Source organism: Coccomyxa subellipsoidea (assembly GCF_000258705.1).
Source record: "Coccomyxa subellipsoidea C-169, whole genome shotgun sequence".
NCBI classification, from domain to species: Eukaryota; Viridiplantae; Chlorophyta; class Trebouxiophyceae; family Coccomyxaceae; genus Coccomyxa; species Coccomyxa subellipsoidea.
The window spans coordinates 1342060-1361784 of NW_005178032.1; the positions used below are offsets into that span (position 1 = coordinate 1342060).

At 52.4% G+C, this 19725-nt stretch overlaps 3 protein-coding genes across 3 annotated transcripts; 1 reads left to right on the plus strand and 2 right to left on the minus strand.

Moving 5' to 3' along the window:
• Positions 1-203: 203 nt before the first annotated feature.
• On the minus strand, positions 204-1863 carry COCSUDRAFT_83489 (hypothetical protein; the record flags this gene model as incomplete). The annotated part of the gene is made up of 6 exons (XM_005646585.1): positions 204-251; positions 360-431; positions 567-755; positions 911-985; positions 1124-1210; positions 1756-1863. Coding segments are annotated over 6 exons (579 nt in total), but the record flags the coding sequence as incomplete, so codon positions are not given.
• A 3963-nt stretch (positions 1864-5826) lies between these two features.
• Positions 5827-9034, minus strand: COCSUDRAFT_53920 (hypothetical protein). The gene is made up of 8 exons (XM_005646475.1): positions 8552-9034; positions 8219-8358; positions 7898-8032; positions 7500-7682; positions 7230-7319; positions 6744-6934; positions 6323-6473; positions 5827-6181 (listed from the first exon to the last, which is right to left on the minus strand). Exons 1-8 carry the CDS (start codon positions 8736-8738, stop codon positions 6110-6112), a joined length of 1149 nt encoding a protein of 382 aa, XP_005646532.1. The 5' UTR covers positions 8739-9034; the 3' UTR covers positions 5827-6109.
• A 4117-nt stretch (positions 9035-13151) lies between these two features.
• COCSUDRAFT_56431 (Reticulon-domain-containing protein) lies at positions 13152-18276 on the plus strand (the record flags this gene model as incomplete). Its single annotated transcript, XM_005646476.1, has 13 exons — positions 13152-13253; positions 13623-13818; positions 14520-14771; positions 15081-15233; positions 15517-15671; positions 15845-15988; positions 16188-16354; positions 16977-17135; positions 17228-17328; positions 17441-17490; positions 17580-17649; positions 17857-17948; positions 18136-18276. The coding sequence occupies 13 exons, from the start codon at positions 13152-13154 to the stop codon at positions 18274-18276; spliced, it is 1782 nt and encodes a 593-aa protein (XP_005646533.1).
• Positions 18277-19725: the final 1449 nt, after the last annotated feature.

Sequence of the window (19725 nt, forward strand, 5' to 3'; positions counted from 1 at the left end):
CTACGTTGAACACCTCAAGGAGGTGTATGCAATTGACATTGCACAGGTGTGACATGCCATGCTCATAGTGCCTTTGAAGCTTTGCATGGGTTATCGTATTGTTGAAACGTTGAAGATGATCTTCTGACTCAGGTGCCGGCGCATCTTTACAATATTGCCATGGCTGTGGTCCAGACACATTTATGGATCAGTAAGAAAAGATCCTAATCCTTGTGCGAAGGTGTCCACCGCTCCACCAGCCGCTCCTCGACCTGTACCAATGCAGCAGTCATTCTTTTGCTTGAGAAATTCCAGAAAGGCTTCCAAAAGCCACAACCATATTGTCCCTGCAATTTATGTCCAGTGGCCAGGACTCCTACCGTTACGCTAGACAGGCAAGCGGGAAAGTCCTGGTCCGTTGTTGGCTGCTCCTCTACATATAGCAGGAGCAGCTGCTTACCATTCTGAGCAAGTGACAGAGAGATCAGCAACAGGCACTATGTATATGAAAATGGTGAAGCTGAAATGCAATCATGAAGGAACCAGATGACACCCAAGGAAATTGCAGCATGCAGATGTAGCACCACAGGCTGTCTGAGGGAGCTTGCCTGGCTGCTGTTGCGATTTGCCGCCTCAACGTCATTCCAGGACAGCAAGCTGGGGTGTTTTGTGCCCATCAGAGACAACAAACAGTAGCTGGAATGGGCCTCTGCAGGATGCTTGCTGTAGAGCACATAATCCACCCCGTACTGAGCCCCTGGACGGACAACCCATCCCTGCACCCCACTCCTCAGTTACCCTGTTCTGGCACGATGACTTGATAGCAGCCCTACTCTGATTATCATTCCTTTGAAGACTACACCACAACAGCATCAGCGTATCAACAGAGAAACTTCCGTCTGGACTGTGTTATTGCCAGTCCTGCCATCACCTTGCTTCTGAAGTGGTGGAATGGGATGTAGCTAAATTTAAAGTCAGGCTTCAGCCCCACGCAGGTTCTCCACAGCTCCTGCAACCATCCATGGTCAGTGTCCAGATAGACCAAGTGCACAAGAGGGCTATACAACAATTAGACACACGGTATTGGAGATTGCCCAGTGAAGAATTCTGCAATGGGCAGTACCTCACAAGTCAATGCTGACACGTCTGTTGGAGTCGGAGAGACTGTCAATGCTTTCAGCGCATACACCAGGAAAAATGCTTCCTCCAGGCTCAATATGATCTGTCCGCTCTTAGACTTTGAATACACCTCTTCTCCAGTATCCTCTTTGGTCGCGTGCAGACTCCCATGAGGCTGCCTGTCTGGTGCATGCTTACTCTTCTTCCTGTTTCTCTTCTCAGCTGCAAATGAGCTGCTGCTCGCTGCACCTTCAGGGTCAGCATTGAGCCCTGTTGTCTCCTGGTTAGGGGCTTCCTTGCTGAAACTGAGCTGCTGCCTGGGGACGGGGGCAAGACATGCAATGCCTGGAGCTGCACTGACTCTTCCAGCCACCTCCACAGGGAGCAAGATATCAAGTGCCCCCAGCCTCCCCACTTGTTGAAGAGCACCCCATAAGCAGGTGCTCGTGCTTCCTGGCGAGAGAATGGCCAGAGCAGGCTCTGAGGCTATCTCTGCTTCATTTTCTTGCTCAGCTACATCAGCTTGTGCCGGAAGTATGTTGGCTGATGTATCCTCTCCTGCACACAGAGCTGTCATCAAATCGTAAACATTTGCCGACACTGGAGAACAACAGAGCACGGAGTGACGCAAACTGGCGCATCACTGGCAGAGCCAACTTTCTTCCTACCTGCGTAGGAAGACTTTTCCCCAAAGCAAGCGCTGTCCAGTAGATCTGAGACTGCTGCATCAACTTCAAGGGCAACAAGCGAGTGCTGCAACCATCCTCGTAAGTGATGACCGGCCAGTAGCGTGAGTGCCTGGCACCATATCAGTCAAGATCATTCCAGTACTTCGATCCGGAGGATAAGAGATAGAAGAACATGAAGATGGACCCTTCCAAAATATTGGGCACACTTCTTGAGGATTGCAAGCCCTGCGATGGTCGCCACGTCTGCGTTTTCTTGTTCCGAAGCTAGTCATGTAAGTATTTTCGCCAGCCTTTTCTCCACAAGGGATCCTGAGCTTGATCGATTGAGTCACTCACAGCATTTTATTGTTTTCCAACACCTTCAGCTAGCATAGGTGCAGTCTTGGTTGCCTGCACTTCCTCTTGACTCCACTCTGGGCCATCACCCCAAACCCTAGCTTTCATTTCATATCAACCTTCCGGAAGCTCAAGCCGCTGTCGATCGTCAACAATCAGAAGTGCTCACCAAAAACAATTATAGGCCTAGAAGTCCTTATGGCATGCAGAATCATCGATCCTGCCTGCTCCGCAGTGCTGGTTGTCCGAGCACCTGCAGCTTTTACCGCTTCTCAACTATCCCAACTTTGGGACTCCCAAGACTTGAGACTTTCTCTAATCATAAAACACACGAGTTTCTTTCCCTTAGTCAGGACCTGTCGATGTCTGCATCAGCTGTGGTTGTGAAGTCTTTGTGTGAATGAAGGATGTTGAATGGGCTCAGGGGTCGGTCTGGAATTTTGCCAGACTGCTTCCACAGGAGTGCCTTTCAATAGTTGCTGCCTGACAATGTGGAACGGTCAAGTTGCCAGATGTTGCAGGCTTGCAGATGCCCCAGAGCATCAACTTGCAGTAGTACGCCATCGCCGACATGTCTACATCAGGCAATGCAAGCCAAAGACCTTCATGCAACAAAAGAGCGACCGATTCAGTAGCTCTGCGCCCAGCGTAAGTCCACATTTTGAGTCTTCAAGTTCAACTTTTTTACGTCTTTGGCACAAGTGCCCTGTGATTGACCATTCAATGAAAGTTGTAGGAATCTGGCTCGGTGAATAATTTCAAGTCGGCACATGAGCAGCCTCACAAGAAAAGCCCACAGTTCGTACGAAACTGGCAAATTTGCGCCATCCACTGACAACTTATGGACATCAACCCAGGACTCTATTCAGTATGGCTTAATTGTGAAACCCTGTACAATACTTGGTGCTGATTGTGTGATACCAGGTGCATCTCCGAGGCAGAAGAAGGAACTCATCCAAAGTGCAGCTATAATTGTGATGTTCGTTTATTCATTTATTGATTCCTTTGTCAGCTACCTCCCAAAGGTGAGGAATTCTTTCCCCTTTATGCCCACTCTGATGTTTTGCTAGACAGAATAGAAGCATTATACACATGTATCTGTGCCGACGAATAGTACCTTGCTGATAGACTTGCAATTGTGCACCACTTCATGGAGGAATTTTATTGAAATCTTTCTGCATTGCTCTTGTGGCAGGGAGCAACCATATGCGCGAGAGCTTGGGCATCCGAGGTATTGCAGCCACTGTTAAATGGATATCTCAGACTCAAAATCTGTCTCTCAGGAAGGGATGGTCCTTGAGATCGTGATAACCAGGAGATGGACCTGGAAGGGGAAGGTGTAGCATCTGAAAGTGTTGAAGCAATGCATAACAAGACAGGACTGCGAACACTGGGCATTTGAGATCTGAGCCTCCTCGTGAGGGCTGGGGGCTGTGAGATTGTTTCCATGTATATATCTTGTGTGTTGTTGTGTTTGGAGAAATCTTTCTGCGCAGCGTTGTTGGTCTTGTCTGTTGATGCATGCATATGGCATTTATGGGGGACAGCTTGAAGCAGCATATGCATGGAATTTTAAGATCTTTCTAAGATGAGGTGCCGTGCCGGCAATCCAAGGACAACAGCTCTGGATCCACATGGTCAAGGGTACTAGCCGGATGTTCTAAGATACTACTGGTCTCAAATCGAGGACTGATGTTTAGGAGAAAGTTTTCCTGGCTGGAGACTGAAGACTTGAGCTGCAGCTTCACTCAGCTTCCTTTTAGCACATTATCAACCCTCAGAAATCTTCGGAGATGTAAATGAATTAGAGGAGAGCCTAGAGGAGATGTGTAGTTTGAAATATGTGCATTTCGGGGAGACAATCTGCAGTCGTGTGACAATCTGCTTAAGCACGATAACATTCACGGGATCAAGTGGGTGCAGGTGCTGCCCCTCATCCAAACCCGAAATGCAGCTTTGTCATCAGTGACAAGAGCAGAACACATCTGTTCTTGGTCTCCAATTGGATCAGACAACAGAGAGTCATTCTTTCCTGCTGATGGGGCTGTTGGTGTTTTGCTCTTGGCTCGGCTGCTGGCACATGTGTACATGTTGTACAACGATCATCCCTCATTCATTCGACCCGAATCTGAAGACGGTTACTTGGTTTGTTTTCCTTAGAGGCATGTGTGTACGGCATCAACGTTAATTGGTGACAGGCCACTGGCACCTTATCCATGATCATGACCGGCAACTTTCCCTCACACGAAGCTTATCTCCTTAATGCCAATCCAAGGTGCCAGGAGTGGACATCTGCAGGGAAGGTGTGATGGCTGTCAGACCTCCACTTCATGATAGACTGCTGCCAAGAAAGGGATGGCATGCATGCAAGCATGCCCAACTGTGAAAAGCATGAGTGCAGTCATGTATGACTTTCAGAACGCCTTCATACATGCACACGTGTCAGGTTCTTTGTGCAGGCACCCCACGCGGAACACCATCCAGCCAGCAAGCAGCCCTGTCTCTCGAGTGCTCAACAGCAGGTGCTGATGTTTTTGTGGAATTTTTAAGCCCTGTCTGGCATACTGGCTCGTGCCCACACTATTCCTGACAGTGCTTGAATGCAGCTGCCTAAGGTCACCCAACTAAATTTTGTCGTCTTGTGCTTCAAGGCCCATGGGCAGCAACAGGTCAAGGGAACAGCTGAGATGTTTTTCATCCTCAAGCAATGCTCTGCTTTAACCCACATCTGGTGAAGGAGGATCTGCCTATGGCTCACACACAGATCATTTACCGCAATTGTCCTTGAAAAAGGCCCTCTTGATGTCTTGAATCTGCACGTTGCACACGTGCTCCCTCTGTAGACTGAAACGTGCATGTTGCCTGTGTTCGCAGATGACATCCGCGATATAACTTTGGGAAGCGGTCAGCCAGATTCCAAGCCAAGCGTGACGTGGCTTTCTACTACTTTGTGGCCGCGAGCATCTTTCGGCTGATAGCTCTCCTCTACCGCAGCTATGCCCCCACCAAGGACGCCCTAGCAAACAGGCCTGACAAGCTTTTTCATCCCCTTCCTGCAGGTTCACTGTCCTCTCTGTCACAGTGTCCTTCTGGTGTTCATCGCATGCTCCAAGTCTAAAGGTCTGGACAGCTTGTGAACATGTCTAATTTCCCTGAGGTTGCCTTGTCGCGCAGATGCTGATGAGCTTTTTTTGCCTGTGCTATCTGGCCCTGGAGTTCATGCTGTGGCGCCTCCTGCGAACTGCAGAGCGCTGCTGCGGACACGCATGGAAGATGGCGGTGCTGGACTCAATAAACAATGCGGGGCTCCGAGTGCACTCGGGGACCTCCCCAAGCTCACTGTGCATTCTACCCCACACAGCTTGAAGCCTCGTAAAATGGAGAGAACAAAGAGTGTGAGTGATGCCCCAAGTGTCGCAGACTTTGCCAGCAAGATGACACGCGTGCTTGCATGCACTGTCTGAAGACATCCGTAAGAAGCCTCAGAGCAAAGGTCCAGTCTGGTCATCAATATTGTAGTGGCAGTCGTTGGATTGCAGTCATTGGATAGCCATGCTGTGATGTCGACTGCCATTCATCTGCTAGCACACAGGTGCCTGCTACCTGCCAGAATACTCATTGAATGTGCAGAATGCAAGAGCCAGTGTCTGTAGCTACATGTGGCCTCAACAGCCAATTATGAGCTAAGCTGAGAGATGGGTTTGCACAGATAAAGGCTGGATTTCAAACGTGTATCTGTGAGACATTTGCAACTGGACCCGTTCAATGTCACCATGCGCATCTTGTGTTGCACATCAATCACTGAATGAAACTTCCCCTCTCGGGCATGCCACCCAAAGTATGGCAGTGGATAGCGTGATGCAATCCTCAAAATGCATACGATATGATCTTCACCATCGAGTTCAGGATCCAGAAGATTTGCCCGATGTTGAGGCTGCAGCGCTCACACACCCAATGTCCATATCCTCTAAAATCTCTCTGCAGAGTTATTGCTGGTCCGTCTCTGAGAACCAGGAGGCGTCCATCACCCTCAAGTAATACTTTGCCAGGCGCCGGACCTGTGCAAGATCACACGTGATCATCTCAGGGCCACAGCACCGTGGAGATGCCATGAGAAACATACCATACCATCACTTGGAATTGCAAAAGTGCTACACACAAATAAACCAGTCAGGGGCGCGTCAGTGAAGGAGGCCTGCCTTGTCAAAGAGCTCCGACTGGCCCTGTTCGAAGCCGCCAGCCAGGTCATGGATCTTGTGGCACACACGGATGCTGGCGGCCAAGTGGCGCAGGCAGGCCTGGTGCGGCAGTGCAGCCTCCTTCTCCAAGCTCGCCACCTCAAACAACACCCTGCACAATAGCCAACCACAAAATTCTCTCCAACATGTCACCCCCACACGACTCTGCTAGATGTGCAAAACTACTGAGCGCATTCTGTGTGCCAGATTCTGCGCTCCAAGGCCCTTGCGCATGGATCACACCCAAGCCTTCCGTCACCACGCCATGCCTGATAGAATTGTTGGGCCTGTCAACAAGAACCAAGCTGCTCAGCAAGCTAGTGAGCTTCAAAGTCCAGCGCTCAAGCGCCTGGCAGTTTTGTCTGGAGCAAGCAAGGCTCACCGTGACATGTAGAGGGTTGCGAGATGGAGGGAATTGACGCGCACGGCGCGGTAGACAGATCCATCCCAGGGGATGCCCTGCAGCTGCCAGTGGGCCTCAGACGCGCCCTGCTTTGCCTCCAGCAGCTGCGTCCTGCTGCGGACCCTGTCGACAAATGCCTCGATCTTCTGCACCTCCTCATCGCATGTCCCCTGCAGCACATCACAAGCCTTGTCAGATCGCTTCCTGCTCCGCACGATAACACATCAGAGGTATCATTACATTGTATGCTGTTCCTGCCAGAACAGGCAAGGTGTGTCTGCACGTTAAGGCTGCTACATGTCCTACACCTTCATGGACCTGCCAGATCCAAGTATGGCACTATGCAACGTAGCCATGTTGTGCTGAGAGGAGCTGGGCAACAGAGGGATGGTCCTCCATGCATGCCATTAAAAACAAGGGGCCTCTGGGCTCTGCACAGGTGTGCAGGGAGAACTGAAAGCCCACCCGCTGCAGAAGCCACTGCTTCTCCTTGCGCGCATACTGACTCAGCTCGCTATAGGCCTCCCCCGCCTCACAGAGAGAGTCCCATTTGCCCTGAAGCACAGCATGCACACTGGTCACCCAACATCACCATTCTAGAAGTCAAAACACACACAAGGTTGCCAATGTAAGTTGTTGGACATTTTCTGTATAAGTGTTGATATCGGAGCGCTTCCCACTTGTTGAAAGTTCTAGCCAATCTCATGCCAGCGGACAAGGGGAGCAGAAGCTTACCTGGGGCCAAGTGGGAAACTGCTCAAGGACGGCTGCTTCATTGGCCATGATGACCCCCAGCCGCGCACTGGTGTCTCTCACATACTCCACCAGGGTGGTCATGTCGGGCGCAGTAAAGTCTGATATCGCCTTCGACAGGCTGGTGATCAGCGAAGCATGCCGCTCTGCATCCGACTTCACCAGCTGCAACACAGCAAATAAACAACACATCAGTACTTTCTAAAGTGGAGGCCCGATGTAAGGGCTCATTGTAAGAGTTGCAGAGTGCCACAGCACCATGTTCATGACAAATCCAATAGTACAAATACTTCCTCAGATTGTTGTTGAGAAGCAAATGCACAACAGGGCTGAAATCTTGTCATAGCTCAGAAGTCAAGTTGGTGGTGCATCTGACATACCTCGAGCTGCTCGGGCGAGAGGTTAGCTGCCGAGTGTACGCTCTTGTCAGTGGAGGCCTCAGCTGCATTGCTGAAGTCCTGCGTCATGAAGCCGCAAGGGATCGCCTTGGACAGCTCGCTGAAGAGGCTCTCAACCTGTATTACCAGCACATGCAAGCTCAAACACTCACCTCACATCCGAGATGCACTTCTCTATCTGCATTGCATGTGGACATCTGAGTCACGTATGGTGTCAGATTGACACCAAATGACCAAGCTCACGCACAGCGCGCATTGATCCCCCTTCTCCCTCTATTGCCACAGAAGAGAAGAGTCAGGAACCTGAGGGTTCGGCTTGATGCGCTCAGCAGGGGTGGCGGCGTCAGCCAGCGCACCGCCGCCCTTGCCTGGCATGTGCCGCCTCAGGCGCGAGCTGGCGCGGTCCCTCACCCGCTTCCCTACAGACCCCGGTGCTGAGCCGCCTGCCAAAATGCCAACATTTCAGATCTTCTGTGGACGACCAAAGCAAAACATGCAACGCAACATGCACTCGTTGGAATCGGTGAAAAGCGCAAGATGAACAAGCCAAAGAAGAGAGTGATGTCAAGGCAGCTAGATCAGTGGTACTCTGCATTACAGCTCTGTCCTTTCATACGTGAACAGTGTACGGCACACCTGCGTCTTCGCGCGGTGTGCGGGGAGTCAGAAGCACAGGCCTGTCCTGCTCTGGCAGAATTTTGGCCGCTGGCAGCGCTTCGACTGCCGCCGAGTCCCCGCCGGCTGGGCCTGCACTGCCTTGCCCCAACGGTGTTCCCACACAAGGCTCCCCGGCTGACTCAGCAGTGCTTGGCTGCGCTGCCATGCTCACCGCCTCTTCCTGTGAGCTGCTTTCCGTAGCAAAGGCCGTTCCTGCTGCTTGATCGGCGCTCACAAGCGGAGCCTGCGCCACCGCAGCAGCAACCGGACGTCCGATAGATCTGGAACTCTCCAGCACGGCAGGCTCTGCCGCCTCCTGTTGCTGTGGGAGCGGCACAGTGGTGTCTTGGGCAGGCGGGGCTTCCTCTGGGGCTTCAGGACGCGCTGGCGCTGGCTCTGGCGAGCTGTCTTTGGCCTCCCTGATGGCGTCAGCTGACAGCGGCGTTGCCTGGGGCTCTGACTGCCTGCGTCACCACAGCCCAGGCCTTTGTTAAAGTCATGCAAGCTGCATGCGTGCAGGCGTGCAAACCATCAAGCTCACAATATAGCCCATGCAGAAATACAGCCAAATCTTTATGTATTGCAATTATAAGATGCGTTATAAGATGTGGTTTCCGCCGAGGTATGGCAATTGTTTCAATAGCCGGGTGCTCTTCTCGCACCTTCCCCGTTTGAGGAAGGAGAATCCCTTCTTCCGCTTTGGAGCCTGCTCCTTGGCAGGCTGCTCCTGCACAGCTGATTCAGGCTCTGCTGCTGAAGGCTCTGCCTGCCTGCCCTGCTCCCTGTCCTCGTCGTCCCTGTTCTGAGCCCCAGGAGCCGCTGTGTCAACGTGTATGTCTGCTGACGGGGCCATATCCATATGCTGTTTCTGGGGCGCTCCAGCAAGCTCCTCTGCAGCTGTCTCTGTCGCCGCTTCAGAGCCTCTTGCAGCAGCAGGTGCTGGCTGCTGAGGCTCGGGAACATCCCTGACCGCCTCAATTGGTGCTGGTCTCGGCTGAGGGGCAGAATCCTCAAGAACAAGAGTAGGCGCAGCTGCCTTGACAGGTAGGGGTGGGGGCTCTGGCTGGCTCCCTGCTCCTTTTGGAACCGCAGGCTTTGCATCGTCCACAATCTGCAGATTGGGAACGTGCATCTTTTAGCCGACTATGCCCCTGCAGAAGTTCAAAGCGGCTCTTTGCTTTCAAGGAATGTGATGCCAATCTTTTGTACGTTAGCACAGCATAAGCATGACATAGCGCAGTACCTCCTCAGATAGCGGGTGGGATGAGGGTTGGAGCTCCTCTGAAGGAGAGGCCTCAGGGATGGAGGGCAGGGGCACTGGATTTGCGCTGTGACACTGCTCCCTGCAATGCCCCACCAGCGCCGCAGTGGCCTCTTGCTGCGCCGCACTGCCAGGCGTGGCGTGTGGCTGCACCACCTTTGTCGGCACAGCCACATGATGCAGGCAGGCCAGCAGCTGGCGCACCACCTCATCCTGCAATGTGCAGGCACCACTGATCAACTATCTCAAACATGCCATACATATGCATTGGTCTTACAACTGCCTCCATTGGCAGGTGTGACAGGTCCATCAGCTAATAAACAAACTACTGCAGGAGTGTTGACAGGCTGTTGAGGTGATCGTGAATGGTGTTGACAGTGAAGCTGCAGAGCCGGGTAATGAGCTGCTGCAAGGGCACAGCGAGAGAGAGAGAGAGAGAGAGAGCGCGCGCGCGCGAAAGAGAGAGTGTCGCACCGAGAGGGCACTGGCTTGGGCTTGTTGGGGCTTGGTCTTCAGCACAAAGCGCTCCATGTTGGTCAGCTCCTCAATGCCCTCCTCTATCACGTCCAGCTGCATCTCTGCAGTCTCCACCTGCAGAACACCGACACACTTTCGCTTCCAGCTCTGAATACAATGTCTCTGGGATGTGTTTTGTGCTCTGCAATCACATGCAGGGCTGCAAAGCTTGCTGACAACATTACCTGGGTCTTGGCGGCTTCAAGGGCATTAGCAGCCTCCAACGTCGGGGGTCCCTTCTGCAGGCGAGACTCCAGGAGCGCCGCCTGCTTCTCCAGTGATGCATTCCTGGACCTGTACTGGGCCAGGTTGCCCTGCAGCTCTGCCCTCAGAGCCTTCGCAGTGTGCAGAACATCTGTGTAGCTCTGCTGCTTCTTTGGTTCCCGCTTCTGCCAGACACACTCTCTTATCAGTCCCTTTGGAACCAGGCCTGCAGACTTCAATATCGCACAAGATAGTCCAAGTACTTGTTGCGCCACTGCGGAATGCACAAATCAAGCCCTGACGGTATATCTCCAGATTGCATGCTCATGGGAAGGGACATGCACACCTCTGTAGGAGGAGCGGGACCATAGGGATTTGGAGCAGCAATAACGCATTTGTCCTCTGGTGCAACATTCTTGGCACCTTTATCCTTGCCTGCGCTCAGGCATATATGTCAAACTGGATCTCCCTTCAGTCAACAGACGCGTTGCTGACATTATTCTAAAATTTGCACAAACAAGTGACAGCGCTTACTCTTGCGCTTGAAGAGGGATTTGAAGCCGCCAGACTTGCTCTGCTTTGGTGGGGCCTTGCTGACAGGCGCTGCATGCCCCCCAGCCTGCACGTCCCGCTGCTGAGGCTGTGCTTTCTGCTGCTCCGAGTGCATGAGGGCGGCTGCAATGCGCTCGGCCTCATCTTTGGAATAAGGTGTGGAGGCCAGGGATGACTGTTGAGTTTGCCCATCTCCTTCCCTGTACCAAGCCCTTTCATTCTACTCTATTCCTCCAGGTTTCACCAGGTTCAAGCACTCAACACCCGGCTGCGGGACAAGTGCGAAAGAAAACAACTTAGCACACGAGTGGCCACACCTCAACATGCTGGCTTCCCTGGTCGACTCGGCCAAGGCGAGAGCCAGAGCCTCCTGCTCCAGTTGCTCAGCCTCCTCATTGCTGAACTTCACGTACAGGCCGTGCTCAGCAAAGTTCTCCAGGACAGCCAGCTGACACAGGTGGGCTTCCGTCTGGGGATGGCGCAATTCCACTGTCGCCGTCCCTCCCTGCCAAAAAGCAAATGGGTTTACGCTTGACATGCTGAGTACTTACTGTGATGATCCAGAAGATGAAAAGGGGGGAAGCATCGATCATTGGCGCAGCCTAATGGGCCACAGAAGACACTCACTTTTGGTGGTGCTTCAGGCTCGTCATCTGATCTGGCCATGCGCAGATGGTCGTCTACGACCTGCCTTTGATCTGACACACGCATCGTATTACAGGAATATTGAACAGTGCTCCATGCAATGCGTCCTGCAAGTCACCACAACGTCCTTTTGCGCTCCTTTAAACACCTTGACTGTCGATTTGCACCAAATTTAACAATAGATCAGAATTGCTAGAAGGAGTTGTTCAAAAGATGTTTACTTCTGCAAATATTTGCAGGCGCTGGAAACCTTTCGAGAGGATTTCCGGGACTATTTACAACGATCTGGTTCTGGTGATCTACTGTTTTTGTAGTGTATCTACCTCGTGAGGGTGGCTCAAGCACGCTCCAAAGGTACTAAAATGAAATGTTGGTCACGTACACATGTCAGCTGATCATTTTAGGATCTCAGAATAATACTAAGTCATTTACTAGGACGCAGTGTCACACGTGATATTCGGGCGCATTTGTCGCCGAAGTATTCTTCTGCTCGTAGCACTAATGACTGGTCTCTTAACCGGAATCTCTGCCTATGACCTGAGCAGGCTCGACCGCAATTGCTTTGACAACTTTGATCTAGCTGGCAAGCGTCGCAAGGTTGCAAGCACCCCATTGCCTCACAATTCAAATCCCCTTGCCATGCAGCATTTTCAGGACTGCATGAGGCTGAGACAAGCCCTTCCAGTCAATCAACTCTTACAGAGCGTAAAATTATTGGCAGTGAGCTCAAGCAAGGATCACTTTGGATCGATCTGACTTGTTGACAACAATAGGACTTCGATCTGGCGTTTGCATAAAAGTGATATCCTCCCTAAGGTATCGTTAAGGCGAGCGTCGCATAAATCCATGAATTTTTCGCGATGTGGGGAACAGTACTAGGCATAGCCGCAGCAGCATCAGCTCTTGCTTTTGCACAGACGCTTATACAAGCGTCCAGAGAGCAGGGCCAGAGCACCCCAGAGAAGCCGCATCAGCTCCCTGAGCCTGACGAAGGCATCAAGTCGTCAATCAAGAAGGTTTCGAACACACCCCTTTGGCAAGAGGGCGCTACAAAGGAGGCCTTGGAGAGGGCTAGGAAGATTGGCTCCAGGCTAAAGAAGTAGCATCCTGCCAGCCTTGTGCTCGTGACGAGCTGTGCATCAGATGAATCATCTCAGCAATGCCAGACCTCAGCGCAGCTGCCGCTTGGCTTCATACACTAACAACCCCCGCAAGGTCCAGCTCTCAGTGCTCTATAAGGCCAGCCTCAAGAGGCACGGTTCCCACCCGCAGAGAGTGACAGTTCCTGTAAGCTCCGCTGTCAGACTACACAGCACGTCAGGGTGCCGTCCTGGAAAAAGGGGCAACAGGAGTCAGCATATCCGCTGCTCAGCAGCTGCGGGCACAGTCGACCGCACGCTGATGGTCAAGTTCAGTCTGGCACACACGTCCAATCAGCTGGACCTCAGCGAATGCGGCCTGACATCAGTGCCGCAGGAAGTTTTGGAGCTCACAAATCTAGAGGTACATCTTGGCATGCCCACAAGCTCAACTATCTCCTTAGTGGGACCAGCTAACTGTCTTTGGGCATGACCTGACACCAGAGTTGCCCTGAGAATGTACTTGGCCGTTCAGGAGCTAAGCTTGGCTGGGAATGATCTGCGGGATGTTCCTGAAGACATTTGCAACCTGAAAAAGCTACGCAAACTGCAGCTGTCAGGCAACCGCCTAAAGAGCCTGCCTGAAAGCCTGTGCTCCCTGTCCAACTTACAGGTAGTAGTGATGATCCCTTGAAAGACATCTCAATGTCCATTCCAGCAGCATAATATTTGATAGCAACGAGTTAAAATCACTACCTTGACGGTGATTGACGCGGAAGCATGTGTTGGGCAGGGCCTCTTCATACATGGAAATATGCTCAAAGCCTTGCCGGATGCTCTGGGATCCCTGTCAGCCTTGAACACGCTCTCAGCAGTGGGAAACCATTTGGAGGGGTTGCCTTCCTCCATTGGTGACCTTCTCGAACTCAGGCAGCTAGAACTGGCTGGCAACAGGCTGCAGAGTCTTCCAGAATCCTTGGGAAGCCTGGGTGCGTCTGATCACATTAAAACAAGTAAAAAATTTGTCTTTGATTTGAGACGTCAATGAGGACTGACTGCAATTATCAGCTTTTGGCTATTATGCGCAAAGCTGATCAGAGGTTCACAGCTGCAGGCAATCTGGAGAAACTGGCGTTGAATGGGAACCAGCTTGGTGCTCTCCCTGCATTGATAGGGGGTCTCACACGCCTGAAAAAGCTAGCTTTGCAGGAAAATTCATTGACAGAGCTGCCCTCAATCACCTCCCTGGAGGTGACTTGGTGTTCCCTTATACAAGCACATTGGGCCTTCATTTTGGTGTGTCTTGGAGGAATTGCCTATCAGCAATCTGCTGCAGATCTGCATAGAAATCAATGACATGTTCGGACCGCAGGCTTTGGATGACCTCAATTTAGCAGACAACAGCTTGACTACGCTCCCCAACGAAGATTGGACGAGCTTGAAGAGGCTCAGGATCTGCATGCTGTATGGCAACCAACTCCAGGCTATCCCCCCAAGCCTCATGCAGGCCCCAAAGCTCAAAGGTTGCGCCCTCCCCAGCCCTTCCCATTCTCCAATTGCCAGCAATCATTCCTTTGCCAGTGCCCCAGCTATGGCATTTTTGTTGCCCACGCTCACTTAAAGCGCCCCGTTGTAAAACCCTGACCCCTTTCCGCCGGCAGACGATGACTGCATTACTGGTGCTGCGCAGAGGTGTGGGCCGAGGCAAATCCGCTGGGAGCAGATTCTGTGGCAGCGTTGGCGCACAGCGTGGCGAGCATGCCAGCAGAGCGGGAGGTTGTGCTGGGCCTGGACGCAGAGCAGGTGCAAGGCTTGGACTCCGGCGTGCGCGGCGCGGCCGGGCGGCGGCTGCAGGTGGGCGAGGTCATGGGCAGCGGGCGCGGCTACTTCAAGCTGCGCCGCGGGCCGCCCGGGGACATCGTCAACGCGGCTGGCGTCACTGGTGTGCACATGTTCTTTTGCTGCTCGCAAATGCCCACCTAGCTGGTATTCTGCTGTGTGCAGCGGCAAGTCATGCACTCCAATGATGCATACATTGGCTTGCCTTGCTGGTGTGCTGGTATATGGAAGCGCAAGTCATTTCTGGGCTACATGGCAATGCTAGATGTAAGGGCTCGCCTCGCTGGTGTATGACTTCATTTGCATGGAGGTGTGGCTTGCTCGGCGGGTTGTGAGGCAGTGCAGGATGCTGGCATGTTATGACACTGCGCAATGCTTGTTGATTACGGAGGGTTCGACCTGCTGTGTGCAGGGGAGCGGGTGCTGGTGGTGTCGTTTGCGAGTGCGCCGGGTGTGCCCAACTGGGGCGGCCTGGTGGAGCGCATCCGCAGGGCGGCGCAGGAGCCTGCCCACAAGTGCTTCGACGTCCTCTATGTTGTTGATGCAGGTCGCTCGTGGTACAATGGTGCGTGGTCCTCCCCCTGAGCTTAACTCTTTGTGAGTACTTGTGAGCCCAGGTGCTTGTGAGCTCTTCTTCATACTTGTGATCCTCTTCGTTGCACTTCTTGAAGAGTAAGAGTATCGGAGTGCTTGTGAACTTCTGGTGTGCAGCTCTTGAAGTGCATGCAGAATGGGCTCGTCATGCAGGTCTGTCGCTGTCACAGCTGCCCAGCTTTTGGGCCTGGCCAGCTGCCACAGAGCATGCCTCTGCAGGGGGTAGCTGACAGGATGCCAGTGGTCTCATGCAGGTGGGGACAGTGAAGAGTTTCAGTGCTGGTGGGACCGGCTGGAGGCGGTGACCACCCAGTACAATCGGGTGCTAATGCTGGGCGACTCCATGGGCGCCACCGGGGCTCTCCTGTTCTCACCTCTTGCCACTGCTGTGCATGCCTTCACGCCTCAGGTGCACTCCGCTCGTTTCCTACTGCTCTACCGGACAGAACAAGCAGCAAAAAGAGCAACAGCCCAGAGCATTCATGCACAACCAAGGAGCGAAGTTCATACCCTGCTAAGTGGGGTCCTGCTCAAAGCGAAACTAATAAGCAGTTCCGAAACAGCAGCATGTGGGTGCATCAGGTGGATTTCATGTCGGCGTCTCTGCGGCCCGGCCGGGACAGCGGCTGGCTCAAGCGTCTGACCGACCGCGTGCTGTCAAGCGTGGCCGCCTCGAACGCCAAAATCACCACGTACTCCAGCAGCTGGCTGCATGACCTGGATCAGGTGCCTCCAATTTTCACCATCCCTGCTGTTCTCCCTAGCTGTCTATTGGATGTGAAAAATCCCTAGCTTCCTGCTTTGCCATAATCCTCCACTGTGTGAACAGCCCCACCTGGATCATGGGAGCACCTGTCCTGTCTGCTGCTGTCCTTCTGAAATCATGGATGATTGCAGCTGCGTGTCAGCGCATCTGTGTGTGCAGGTGCGGCTGGTGCCGCAGGAGCAGGCGCAGCTCAAGGTGTACAGCGTAAACACGCACCGCCTGGCCTTCTACCTGGACACCAGCGGCAAGCTGCTGCCGCTGATCCAGGGCGCCCTGCTGCAGGAGATGGGGTTCCCCTCCGGGAACATCCGCCTGCACAACCTGCTGTGAATGCCGCATTGTGACCCTGGCTGGAGTTCATGATGCGTTCAATGCAAGTCAAGACCTATGTTGTGGTTGACTTTACCATCATGGAATCCACCATGAACTTCACCATTGAATGGTTGTAGGCAGGTGCCACCGGCGGCTGTGCCTTGTACTTGCTGCTGAGGACTGGCAGATCATGATGTTTGCCAGCATGAAATGCGCCATTTGCGGCGGAATGAAGCTGGAACTCCTGTAATGCTGTGTGACCTTCCTCCAAGAGTTTCTGCCAGCAGGATTCTAGCACCTTCGTTCGTGACACTACCCTACGACCTATGCACTTAAAACCCTTTTGCAAGGGTCGAACCCTTCAGCTCCCACAGCTCCTCTGCCACTTCGCACCAGGTGATATTACAGAATTGCTCATCACGAAAACTCGCTTCACAGACCCTGGTGACCTTCCTAGAGGCTTCAAAGAGGAGCTGAACGGTCTGCATCACCATGTCGAAGCAAATTTCGCTACCGATTGGAAACAAGAATGGTAAGAAAGAGATGGACTCTGATTATGGCTGTGATGCATTCCTGCTTTCCATGCGCCAACTGACATATATTCAAACACGCAGTGGAAGATTTGCTCTTGTGGAGGGATCCCAAGAAGAGCGGTGTTGTCTTTGCTGGAGCAACTCTTGCCTACCTACTTTTGGAATGGAGCCACTTCAGCCTGTTGAGCATTATTGCCAACACCCTCCTCATAGCCGTGAGTGTGGCTTTCCTGTGGAACAACATCGCCAATTTCACCGGCCGGTGAGCTTCTTGTCCCTTCCGGCTCCACTGCTCTGGACTAGGCTTGCAGTCAGTGACAAGGCGCTGAAACGGTGTGTCTGGTTTTCCTGCAGGCCGGGGGTGCCCGTGCCGGATGTCGTGAGGCACGGAGTGAGCGACAGTCAGATCAAGAGCGTGGCTGAGAAGGTCACGACCATCTTGAACAAGTTGCTGGGTGGGTTCCTTCGCCATCCGGGTCGGATTCTAGGCGCGCGTGTTTTCGGTGAAGGGCGTTGTACGCTGAATTGCATTTGAAGCGCTTCTGACACTTTCGTTTGCACTTGCAGCTTTTGCAAATCGTGTCTTCACCGGCAAGGAGGTCGTCCTGTCCGCCCAGGTATGGTTTCCTGGTCGATCCTTGTTCATGGCTGAAAGTGTGCACTTGAGGTTATTGAACCGGAAAGAGCGTGCTTTATGTTGCTACAGGTGGCTGCGGCTCTTTTCCTGATCGCCAAGGTCGGGAACTGGTTCACTTCTCTGGGGCTCCTCTTCACACGTGAGTCTTTCGGCCCTACTTTCTTGCAGGATCTCTTGTGGGCTGGGCACCTGGAATGGGGCTTGATCGCTCATCATTATCATTCATTTTCTGTCTACAGGACCAAGGAATTCCTTCAGCCACTGTGAATGGCATTTGTCTTGTAACAATCTTGTTTGCCAGATCTGGTTGTCTTCTGATCCCATCTGACAGAAGCTGTGCGTGCAGTGGTGGTGCTGGCCTTCACGCTGCCAAAGGCTTATGAGCTAAAGAAGGATGATGTTGACAGCCTGGCTGCCAAAGCCCACCACCATGGCAAGGTGAGCATAGGTCACCTGTTGCACTGCATTATGCTCTGTCATTCAGAAGGCCTTTCTCGTGATTTTTGGGCATGCAGGCTCCAGGAATTTTGCACAGACAAGGCATGGCTGCATACAATGAAATCAGGCTTCTCCCTGCAGGACTGGTCAAATGAATGGTGATTCACTTGTTTTCGTGTGGTGCCAGGCCAACTACACCAAGTATGTGGAGCCCTATGTGAACAAGATCCCCCGCGCATCCACATCAACCTCTGCAGCTCCCACCAAGCCGACCACTTTCGAGTCAACAGCCGATTCTGTGCCAGCTGAGCCGAAGAAGGTCATCTGAGCTGCTGTGGCTGTAGCTGGGTTCCGAGGTTGGGTTGTGGACAGAAGCGCTTGTGCTAGTGCACAAGTGCCACGCCAGGGCGGGTTGTGAATCCTCCAAAGGGCCCATGAGAGCCTACAGCGAATGAGGTCAACAGCAGGATCTGTTTGTCATTTTTGACACACTGCCCATTCCTGAGATGATCTCACTTGAGATCGCTGGCACACTGGCAGTTGGTGTGTGAGGCTTGTTTGTTCCGGGCAGCATCATAGACTCGTGTACCATAGACCTTTTGACCAGCCTCACGAAGGGGCCGCTGTAGTGCAGCTGAATTATGGAGCAGGTGATGGTGGATGGGGTTGATAGTTGGAGTGGTGACTATTGTTGTTGATGTAGTAATCTTACTGCTGAGCCAAGCCTGTTTCTAACATGCAGCAGTTTGGGCTCATTATTGCCTGCCTGAGGCACCTCACAGGCCCAGATCTGTGATGGATTTCTCAGACTGCTCTTGTGAATGCTCTTCTCCAACGGTTCTCTGTCCCATAGGATGTAAAATTACTATATCATGGGCTTGTGCCATCGACAGAATGAGCTAATGCCTACAAATGTGAGACAACAAGCGATGTGGATGTTGAGACTGCACGGATGGATGATCTTCACCGGCGTACTCCATTCCACAAGATGTGATTTTTATATTACAAGGCTGTGCCGCCGACAGAGTGTGCCAGTCTCAAAAGTTCTCAGCCTGCGAATCTAGGATATGACCTACCTTGTCATGTGCAGCCTGAAAGGATCAGCTCGACGACACGCCAAAAACGCCCGACAGAACGTGGTGATGGAAGTAAGACAGTGATCCCCGGTAGCAAACCCCTCATTATGGTGGAGAAAAGGGGCCTCCAGCAGAATTCCGTTGCAACGAATTGCGATTCAGCAGTGAACAAAGCACATTTGCATCACTTGCATTCGGTTCAATCCTGCTCTTCTGTCAGTGATCACATCAAAGCAGAACTGGACTGCAAGAGTGTGGCGTATCAAAGACATTAGCCTTTGGCAGGGGAAAATATCATTTTTCTGACAGCCTGCTCAGTCAGCTTGCATGGATCACTCCATAATGTAGCAATCTGAACTATTACATTGAGCCTGGTTTTTACAACCGCCTATTCTGGCTGAGACACAGCAGCATCGTGTGCTTCAATGTCAGATCGTGTGTTACCAATGTCTTCAAGAAGTTGTTGTGGGTGCCCCATTCTTCACCATAATGAGGGTACCCACAACAAGACATTGGTAACACATGATCTGGCATTGAAGCACACGATGCTGATGTGTGCTGTTCCTGAGAGGGGAGTGAGTGGTAGTTGCGAATGAGAGTAAAATTTAAGGCTGATTTTCGACCTGGAAGTGTCGAATATATGCCTCTATCCGAGATAGTAGACCTACTGAAGCTGGCAGCTAATTGGTGCAAAGCGATCC